We start from the raw sequence: 10,762 nt of genomic DNA, 5'->3' as shown, positions 1-10,762 counted from the left end.
GGGAGGATGGGTCCTAACTCCAGTTCTGTCACTTATTGGCTGAAGTGATCCTAGGGAAATCCATGCCTCTCTGAGCCTCGGTTTTCACATCTGTAGTAAGTTGTGAGTAATAGGATCTGTCTGTCATTGTCTACATAATGCAGATAATGATGGTACCAACCTCGTAGGCAGAGGTCCCCAAACTTTCTCAATTCATGACACCCTTAGCATCTTAGTAATTTTTCACAGTGTACCAGGCCCCCCAGAAGGTGTCGCCGTTGTTTATCAGGTAGTTAGCTTCAAGCAACATAATAATCGTTGTTGGCGTATTATCTGACAGATGTCATTGTGTTTCCCTCAAAATTTTAGATACGTTGTAGCGCCTTCGTGAGTTTTCTATCATGCCTCAGGGTGCCTCAGTGCACAGTTTTGAAATTGCGGTCATCAGGTTTTAAAGATGAAATGAGGTTATGTATGTCAAGGACTTAGTGTGATGCCTGGTCTGGAGTAGGAGATCAATAATGCTGGTTGTCCTAAACCATCCTTCAAGTCTTATCCTGAGATCACTTTCTCTCTCGTTCCTTGTGTGTCTCCTCCAACTGCCACAATGAGATCTGTCTGATATTGAGCCAACAATACTTCTGGCCTCCTGCTCTTGCCACCCCATGGTTTCCACTTCTGACCTTCCCTCTGGGCACCTCCAGGCCTGTGTCCCCACTTCCATGCAGTGCTGTCTTCTGGCATAGAATCGTCAGTCTCACTTCTTACTCCCTCCCTAAGTCCACACACATGCCATGATCTCTTTGTATTGGCATATACATCCTTGCCCCTTAGCTTTGGGCTTGACCATGTGACTAACTTTGCCCAATAGCACATGGCAAAAGCAACAATGGGACAGTTCTGAGCCTAAGCCTTAAGAGGCTTCCCATGGTTCCACTTGCTTTCTTCTCCTCTGCCAAGTAAATGTGCCCCAGCCGTCCTGTGATTCCAGGAGGAGGACAAGAGATCTGCAGAGTTGGCTCAGAGCCGCAGATCTGCAAACATGAGCAATAATACATGATTGTTGTTTGAAATGTGCAGTTTTAGAGAGGTCTGGTACACAGTGTTCTTGTGATAATCCAACCTCTCAATCTGTGGCAAATTCAACATGTCTGAGAAGATCTGATTGGATCATTTGGTCACCACCCAAAATGCAGCTCCTCAAAAACCAGTCACTCATGAGCCAATGATCTCTCTCCTGTCCAGTCTGTAGATGGCTGCTTTGGGCTGGGGCACTCATCTCTGCTCCAGGTAGTTGTCCCATGATTATAGGGCATGTGACATAAAGTCTTGTGGCCTGTTTGGAGGAATCATCTCTGGCCTCTTGTGTTCAAGGGGTGTGAATGTGGCAGGCAGGAGTTTCTCTGATTCTCTTGCGTTCTGAAAAGTGACAGCTGAACTAGGAGAAATAGCACATAAGATTTGTCTGCATGTGGCACTCAGAATGATTCTTAAGCTGTAAACGCCAGCATATAAGAAATGTGACATTCCTTACAACTCGATATAGTAACTATTTTGAGCCTCATTATGCCTAACAGGGAAAGGATGAGGCCCGAGTTCACACCGACAGTTTGGCAGAGCTGGAGTTGGAACCCAGATATCCTGGCTCCTTATTACAGTATCCCTTTTCCTGCCCAGTCAATCTTACACTTGGAAGGAACTCCAGGTCCCATCTCCAAGCCGGTAGAGCCCCTACTCCAGTCTCTGATCATCTGGGCTATGCTTCTGTCCTCCATTGACTGACTGCCCACTGCTTGGAAGAATTCTAAACAACACCTTCCTCCTACTGAATCCCAGTCTGCTTCCCTTTGTCCTGTACTCACTGTATATATATACAGCTACCACTGTAGTGATGCAGGTGAACCCGAAAATTAGGGCTCAGTCAGGAAAGGTTCTTGGCTTCATAAAGGAAAGAATTCAAGAGTGAGCCAACAAAGTAAAGCGAAAGCAAAGCAAGTTTATTAGAGCAACAGAGTACGGGAAAATAACTGTTCCATAGACAGAGCAGGGCTACCCCATCAGCACGGTAGCATTCGTGGATTGCTGGCTGACTATATGAATAACTACTTTTTATTATATGCTAAATAAGGGGTGGATTATTCACAAATTTTCAAGAAAAGGGGTGGGGTATTCCACAAACTGGCGGTTCCTCCCCTTTTAAACCATATAAGGTAAGTTTCAGGCATTGTCATGGCATTTGTAAACTGTCATGGCAGTGGTGGGAGTGTCTTTTAGCATGCTAATGAATTATAATTAACATTCCATGAGGAATGAGGGCAACTAGAGGTTGCTTTCATTGCCATCTCGATTTTAGTTGGTTTTGGCTGCCTACTTCATGGCATCCTGTTTGAACAGATCCTGTTTTGATCAGTGGAGTTGTGACTGGGATTGTAACCAGTGCTCAGAGAACAAGCACTGCTGATCTCCTACCTCACTAGCTCTGTCTTCTGGTGCTACAATAAATATACAGTCTTTTCTCTTTAATTTATAAACATTTACTGTAATTTTAAGTTCTATAAATTCTATTGCATTCTTTTTCAAATTCGCCTTTTAAAAAGTATCTCTTTTGGCCCGTCACAGTGGCTCACGCCTGTAATCCCAGCACTTTGGGAGGCTGAGGCAGGTGGATCACTTGAGGTCGGGAGTTCGAGATCAGCCTGGCCAACATGGTGAAAGCCCATCTCTGCTAAAAATACAAAAATTAATTGGGTGTGGTGGCAGGTGCCTATAATTCCAGCTACTCAAGGGGCTGAGGCAGGAGAATTGCTTGAACCTGGGAGGCAGAGGCTGCAGTGAGCCGAGATTGCACCATTGCACTCCGGCCTGGGTGACAAGAGTGAAACTCCTTCTCAAACAAAAGAAAAAAAGTGTCTCTTTTTTTGTATGATTTTGTATTCCTTCTTGTATGCCTCTTATTCTTTTCAAAATATTTTTCTTTTGAGACAGGGTGGAGTGCAGTGGTGCAATCGAAGCTCACTACAGCCTCGACTTATTGGGCTCGAGCAATCCTTCTGACTCAGCCTCCTGAGAAGCTGGTACTACAGGGACGTGCCACCACACCTGGATAATTATTTTATTTTATTTTTTAAGATACGGGGTTTTGCTATGTTGCCCGGGCTGGTCTCAAACTCCTGGCCTCAAGCAGTCCTCCTGCATTGGCCTCTCAAATTGTTCAGATTACAGGTGTAAGCCACCATACCTGGCCTCAAAATACTTTTAATTATCTTCATCTGAAGTTCTTGGGGGAAGGGAATGAATGGTGTCTGTTGACTCTCATTTATGGTGAATGGCTTCCATGTGTGTTTTGTCTTTTAGATTTTGAGTTCATCTTCAGGGGAGCTCTATCTGAGGATTTTGTGTAGCCAGATTGAGGGCAAGTTTCCACAAACTGGGCTGACTTTGTTTTGCCAGTCAAGTCATTTCACTTCTTTATCTGGGGTCACTATGCTAATTCTTGGTTTGGAGTTTCTAGTGCATGTGAATAGAATAAATTTATACATATATAAATTTGCAATCTTGGTTCACTGCAACCACCTCCTCCTGGGTTCAAGAAATTCCCCTGCTCCAGCCTCCTGAGTAGCTGGAATTACAGGTGCCCACCACCACACCTAGCTAATTTTTGTATTTTTAGTAGATACGGGGTTTCACCATGTTGGCCAGGCTGGTCTCGAACTCCTGGCCTCAGGTGATCTGCCTGTCTCAGCCTCCCAAAGTGCTGGGATTGCAGGTGTGAGCCACCAAGCCTGCCCAATAAATTTATATTTTAAAAGACCTATGTGAGAATAGTTTCTACTTATTTTCATCATAGCATTAATTTGTTTCCAATGACTACTAGGATGTCAGCTCCAGGAAAGCAGGGCCTTTATTTCCCTGATTTTGGTTGATAACCCCAGTATCTAGAGCAGAACTTGGAACACAGTAGACATTCAGTAGACATTCAATAAGTGTTTGGTGAAAGACAGAATTGAATACCTGCTTCACAGTGTGATGATGTCAGTGGCATTTGAACCAGAGCAACTCCAACTTGAATAGGGGCTGGGTAAAATGAGGCTGAGACCCACTGGGCTGCATTCCCAGATGGTTAAGCCATTCTAAGTCACAGGATGAGATCAGCACAACATACAGGCCATGAAGACCTTGCTGATAAAACAATTGCAGTAAAGAAGCCGGCTAAATCTCACCAAAACCAAGACGGCCACAAGAGTGACCTCTGGTTATCCTCACTGCTACACTCCCACCAGCGCCATGACAGGTTACAGATGCTATGGCAACATCAGGAAGTTACCCTACATGGTCTAAAAAGGGGGGACATGAATATTCTACCCCTTGTTTAGCATATAATCAAGAAATAACCATAAAAATGGGCAACCAGCAGCCCTCAAGGCTGCTCTATCTATGGAGTAGCCATTCTTTTATTCCTTTACTTTCCTAATAAACTTGCTTTCATTTTACTGTATGGACACCCCTTGAATGCTTTCTTGCATGAGGTCCAAGAACCTTCCCTTGGGGTCTGGGCTGGGATCCCTTTCCTGTAACGATGGGGAGAATAAATGGTGTGTCAGGACTGTGTTTGCCTGCAAGTAGCAGAGTGTCCCATTAGAAATGGGGTCTTTTGTCTCATGTAGATGCTATTGCTGATTCGGGGGTGCAATGATATCTAATGGCTCTGTGATTTTCTTGGGCTTTGTCTTATGGTTGCAAGATAGTTACTGTAGCTCCAGACATCACATCCACATTCAAGGCAGAGGGAAAAGGGAGAAAATAGGAGCAAAAGGGAAGCAGCAGTGACATTTTCCCTTTTATTAGGAAGGTAAAAGTTTTTCTGGAAGCCTAACAGCAAATTGCTGCTTTGATCTCATTTGCTGGAAATGGGTCACATGGGGATTCCAGAAACAAGGGAACTTGGAAAGTGAGCTTTTCCCTTTATCTAGACTCTATAGATATGTAAATGAGGACAGGGACTTGGGACACCGGTGGAGGTCTATGCCAAATGAGACATATACATACTTTATATGTAAAGCACAAAGCAAACCCTTAGAAAAGAGTGCCTATTTTCCTAATAATCGTTATTGTTGCCATTTAAAGCTTTGCAGTCTCTGTGATCCTGTTGGCATCACATATTCTTCGCTTCTGGAACCAGCAGGCACCAAGGTACTTGGACCCCTAATGGTCTCCCTCCCTTCCTCCTTGTTCTGTTTAGAGCACTAAAGCCCTTTAAAAAAAAAAAAAGTCAAATTACATTTTTCAATGTGAGCTACTTCCTGCTCTCATTGACTTCATCTTCAGTGTTTTGGCCAGAACCTGCTGCCAGTCTGAAGGAGCTGGGGGAATGTACAAGTCAAAGATCCCTCAGGCACAGAACCAGGTCAGTGTCAAGGTCACTCCCAAGGACACAGAGATGAAAACAGCGGAAGAGCCCAGCCCGAGTCTTGGGCAGACCCTGGAGTGGCTGAGAAAGGAGCTGGTAAGGTTTTCATTTCTTTTCCTTGATGCCCCGACCACATATTTTCCAAGGATCTCTGGTTTTCCCTCCCGGGTCCCCCCTGGGGCAGAGGCTGCAGGCTACGGTATGGACCCTGCAGTCTCCCCTCTGGGACCTGCCACACAATGCACAATTGTGATCTCAGGTGCGGGGATAAGTAGGTCATGGCCTACATAGGAGGCGCTGGGTGTGGTGCTGGCCAGACTGGTTTTAGAAAGACACTGAGTCCTCGGTGTGTGCCCAGCTCTGCTGCTGTGTGGCTCTAGCAGGGACCTTACCTCTTTGAGCCTCAGTTTCCTTATCACAAAATGGGAATAACACTACTACCAATATCGTATGGGGTATTGTAAGGATTCACTGAAGAGATGCTTGTAATCCTCTTAACGAATACCTGGCACATTGATGTTGGCTATTATAACCCTGACCCAGATGGACATGCGCACACCCAATGTCTTAGCCTGGGTCCTCTAGAAAACAGAGGCTTGGACAAGGATTGAGAAACCAGCACTTTATTTGGAAGTACAAGCCCAGGGTGGTGATAGGGAGGAACATAGGGTGCGGCAGCAGAGGCCAATGCTATGCCAGGCAATTACGCCAGACATTGTATTACCAAGCGGCCTACGGCTTCAGAAGGCGCCTCAAGGAGGCCCAGTGGGTGTCTCAGCAGCTGAGATGTTCTGCAGGGGTTGAAGGAGGAACTGCCCACTGGGGGAGAGAGAACGAGAGGAAATTCATCTGCCCAGCGCATTCCTGTCTCTCATTTCCCATTGGCAAGGGCCTCCCCCATGGAGCACTAACTCTTCTGAACCTGTGTTATGTTACTTGGTCCCGTGGTTGCCGCTCAGGAACCTTTCATTACGGTATTTTCTCCAAGTCCGGAAAAAGAGGAGTGCCCCCAAGTGTGTGGGGACACCTGCCAGGAGAGAGGAGGCAGTTCAGGAAACCTCAGAAGAGGTTTGTTTCTCTATACACCCACTTCTCATTCTGGAGAGAGACAGGATTGTCCGAAAATGACCTTTCTGGGTTGCCAGGCAACAGGTCAGCTGGGACCCAACCCTTTCATCACCCCAGAAGAAGGGCTGACCCAGTAGGGCTTCTCATGGGACCAGGGGATTCCAGCAGCAGGGAGTGCAGCTTCCCACAGTCAGCAGGCATCCAGCACTGGGCAGCTGTTTTCCTTATGCTCCCTGAAACTGTGGGTGCCTGGGTGCCTCAACATCACCTCTGTGCTGGGAACCCCATTGTGGTCTTACAGTCACATACCCAGAAATGGTGCTGAAGGTTGGACAAAAATATGTGCAGGAGGAAAACCCTAAAATTGAGAAAACACAGAGTGAATGTTTTCTGAGGAAAAAAATGGGCCCAGGACCACTCGCTCTGCAGCCTGAGTTGACCCAGTGTTCTGAGGGAGGCCAACTACACCTTTGCTTCACGTCTTTCCTTTTTTTTTTTGAGACAGAACCTCACTCTGTCGCCCAGGCTGGAGTGCAGTGGTGCGATCTTGGCTCACTACAACCTCTGCCTTCTGGGTTCAAGCGATTCCCCTGCCTCGGCCTCCCCAGTAGCTGGGATTACAGGCGCATGCCACCATGGCTGGTTAATTTTTTTGTAGTTTTAGTAGGGACCAGGTTTCACTATGTTGGCCAGGTTGGTCTCGAACTCCTGACCTCAGGCAATCTGCCCACCTCAGCCTCTCAAAGTGCTGGGATTACAGATGAGAGCCACTGTGCCCGGCCTCAAGTCTCTCTTTCTAGCTACCTATTCTCTTGGCAGTGTTACTCATGCTTGGGTAGAGGATGCAGACTTGGTCTTCTCACTTGTAATCAGCTTGTCACAAAAATGAAAACACTATTTTTAGTGGGGAAATAATGTTCATAAGTATCTCTTGCAAAGAGAGACAGAGAAAGAGAGAGGCTGAGAATCTGTATATCTAACCATGTGTTGCCCCGACCAGCTTCGGAAGGAAAACGGAAGCATTTGCGGTGGTTGCCTCTGGGGAAGGATGCTTGAGTTGAGGGATAAAGTAAGGTGGGTGGGAGAGACTTTTAAATATATGTCCTTTTGTAGCTTTTAAGTTTTCTATCATGTATGAAGGATTACTTAGTCAGAAAATAGAATTTTAGCATTTTTAAAGAGAAAGCAAATTTTGGGAGCTGAGTTGGGAGGATAGCATGAGCCCAGGAGTTTGAGACCAGCCTGGGCAACAGGGCAAGACCCTGCCTCTACAAAAAGTACAAAATTTAGCCGGGCGTGGTGGTGTGCACCTGGAGTCCCAGCTACTCGGGAGGCTGAGGTGGGAGGATCAGTTGAGCCCAGGAGCTCAAGGCTGCAGTGAGCCGTTATCGCCCCACTGCACTCCAGCCTGGGCAACAGAGTGAGACCCCGCCTCAAAAATAAATAAACAAATACACAGAAAGAAAAAGAGAGAAAATGTATGGGAAAAACTTCCCAGGGAAAAATGGGAGAAAGAATGGAACTGGTTGAAGATGATAGTATAGTTGTAATGCAGCAGTTCTGAAACTTTTGGGTCTTAGGACCCCTTTATGCCCAGAAAATTATTAAGGCCACCAAAAAGCTTTTGTTTATGTGAGTTATATAGAATAATACTGACTGAATTAGAAGCCAAAGCTGAGACATTTTAATATATTTACTAATGCATTCTAAAATAATAACAAACTCATAATATGTTAATAAAACATTACTCATTCAAAATCACTGTATTTTTCAAAGCAAATATTTAGTGGGAAGAGTAGCCCCATTTTACATTGTTGCAAATTGCTTTAATGTCTGTCTTAATACAACACAGCTGGATTCTCATAGTGGCTCCTGCATTCAGTCTGTTGAGATATTACATGTCATTAGCTTCTGGAAAACACCACGGTATGCTCACAAGAAAATGAAAGCAAAAAAAGGAAAATAATATCTTAGTATTGTTATCAAAGTAGTTTTGACCTCGCTGACCCCTTGAAAGAATTTTCCCATGGGCAAATTCATTCAGTCCTCATGAAAGCCTTGAAAAGTAAGCAGTTTGCTTTCTGCTTTGCAGAGCAAGAAACTGAGGCATTGGTGGATACAGCTTCTGTGAGGTTGTGCGAATCACAAGTGGGCTTGTCTCTGATGAGACAGAGAGGGAAGGGGCTTGATGGGGAAACATCCAGGGCTCCGCGCATCCCTTCACAGGCTCCTTCTCTCTCCTAGTCTGAGATGCAGATTCAAGACCAGAGGCTCCTGCTCACACTGAGGCATCTTCACAGTGTCCTGGAGGAGCTGCGTGCTGACAGCGCCCACTGGGAGGACACCAGGTCCAGCGGAGGGACATCCCCCATCAGAGCTCGAGCAGGCTCTGAAGGCAGGGGCTGCCAGCCTGTTTGCTCAAGGAGTCTGGCCCAGCTCCTCCGAGGAGAAGAGAGCAGACGAAGCTCTCTCCCTTAACTGGACAGAGATGACACTGCGTTTAACACTCTCACCATTAGTCTAACCTTTCACTGTGATGTTTTAGGGGCAGAGTGTTGGAATGGGAATCAGAAAGCCAGGGCTCTGGGTTCACTTCTGCCCTCATCTGCTGTGCGTCCCTGAATCTGTCACTCAACTTCTCTGTGTCTCTGGTTCTTTTTCTGTCACTTGGGATTTCTTGGTGAGGCACACATAAGGTATTGGATGTGAACACACTTTTCAACTGAAAACACAAATGTGCTCTAGTGCTCTGACAAGCACCATGGCAGTAACCCTATCCTTGGAAATTTCTCACAAGGCAATTGTTAAAACAAAGAACTAGATGTGCAGTAATGTTTACCAAGTGTTGCCATGGTGAAAATTCCAAACCCTGTGTAGTGACTTAGTGGCTGTTTTCTGTCTTCCCAGGAAACCTTCCCATTCCCCTTCATCTGATAACATATCAAGCCCTGTAAACACCCTGGCCATAAGCACGGGTATATTACCAGGCCTGGCCAATGATATAATTCATGGTTGCCCTAAAAAGATGATTGGCCCAATGGATGGGCATGTGAACCAACAGAGCCAATCACCGACCTTCCCTGAGATTGCTACCTGGATGCTCTTTCTATTACACTTAGAAGACTGAGGCTGCTGGTGGCCATGTTCCTACCAGGTAAAGAAGAACTGTCTGCAGTAGAAAGGAAAGAGGCTAATCTCCAAAGAGAAGTAGAGAGAGGGCCGCACAGCAGTTGGACAGAGAGGAAGAGCGCTGGCTCTTTTTGATCCCTGGTTTTAGTTCCTAGTTTTGTGAGTTACTCCTGCACTCTTTCCAGTGACCAAAGCCAGTCAATTTCACCCCCCACCACAGCCACACACATCAATTTGTTTTTGTTTAAGCTGATTTGAGCAGTTTCCCTTATTTGCAGCTAGAATGGTCCTGAGGAATACGATCCAGATGTTCAAAGAATCACAGAGGAGAAATCAATAAGGAAATGGCATTTCTTTCAATGAGGGTTTGTGACAACAACCTCCATAACAGCAGGCAGCCAGGCTTGTGATATAGCAGAGACACTCAGTTTTGTGGGGTGCTGCAGTCATAACTGAAAAATTACATCTGCCTATAAGAAAGACTAAAACAGAAAATGTGAAAATAAAAAAGTCATGGTGTTAAGATGGTCTGATGATTAGTAGCCCTTTTTGTTTTTGAAAATCTACCTGTGTGTTGCTAGGACATTGTTTTTATGACTTTGAAAAAGTAAATCGATTGCATGTAGAGGCAGAGTGGAGGGGGTGCATTCTAAGTATAATGCTTGTAGTCAGATCCACCTGTGATTTTTATATTTGATAATATAAATGATAGCTGCTCTGTGATGCTGGGGCTGGGTTCCTGCAAACTACCTTTTGGTGTTACCAGCTGCTCCCTGTTAGAGTTTATTAGGCTTTGCCAATATACAGGGTGGAGTTAGACTACAAGTCTAGAGGAGAGAAAAGGGACTTGCTCCTTCTTCTTGTTTCCCTGTGGGCCTCCTGTTCTTATGAGCATCCCCCAGCAATGTTTCTTCACTACAGGCAGCAGTTCCTTTATGAAGCACCAGACTTCTCCAGGATCCCAGTTCCAGACTCCCTGGGCCCCTTCCAGGAGCTCAGAGACATCAGCTTCAGATGTCAGTCCCTCTTCCCTTGAAGTGTGGGTCCCTGCCTTACCTACCTGGCCCTTCCCTGAGCTCAGCGACACCAGCCCCAGCTGAGCTGAGTTCCTTTCTCAGATATCTGAATTTAAGCTCCAGGGAATTCCTCCTCTAAGTTTTAAAGTTTTGATAGTTTCTG

At 45.7% G+C, this 10,762-nt stretch overlaps 1 protein-coding gene across 1 annotated transcript; it reads left to right on the top strand.

Moving 5' to 3' along the window:
• Positions 1 to 5,290: 5,290 nt before the first annotated feature.
• On the top strand, positions 5,291 to 10,106 carry CUNH20orf202 (chromosome unknown C20orf202 homolog). Its single transcript, XM_033185958.1, has 2 exons — positions 5,291 to 5,482; positions 8,699 to 10,106. The coding sequence occupies exons 1-2, from the start codon at positions 5,348 to 5,350 to the stop codon at positions 8,930 to 8,932; spliced, it is 369 nt and encodes a 122-aa protein (XP_033041849.1). The 5' UTR covers positions 5,291 to 5,347; the 3' UTR covers positions 8,933 to 10,106.
• Positions 10,107 to 10,762: the final 656 nt, after the last annotated feature.

Source organism: Trachypithecus francoisi, unplaced genomic scaffold (genome assembly GCF_009764315.1).
Source record: "Trachypithecus francoisi isolate TF-2019V2 unplaced genomic scaffold, Tfra_2.0 Lachesis_group21, whole genome shotgun sequence".
In the NCBI taxonomy this organism is placed as follows: domain Eukaryota; kingdom Metazoa; phylum Chordata; class Mammalia; order Primates; family Cercopithecidae; genus Trachypithecus; species Trachypithecus francoisi.
This window is presented reverse-complemented; position numbering and strand designations above follow the sequence as displayed.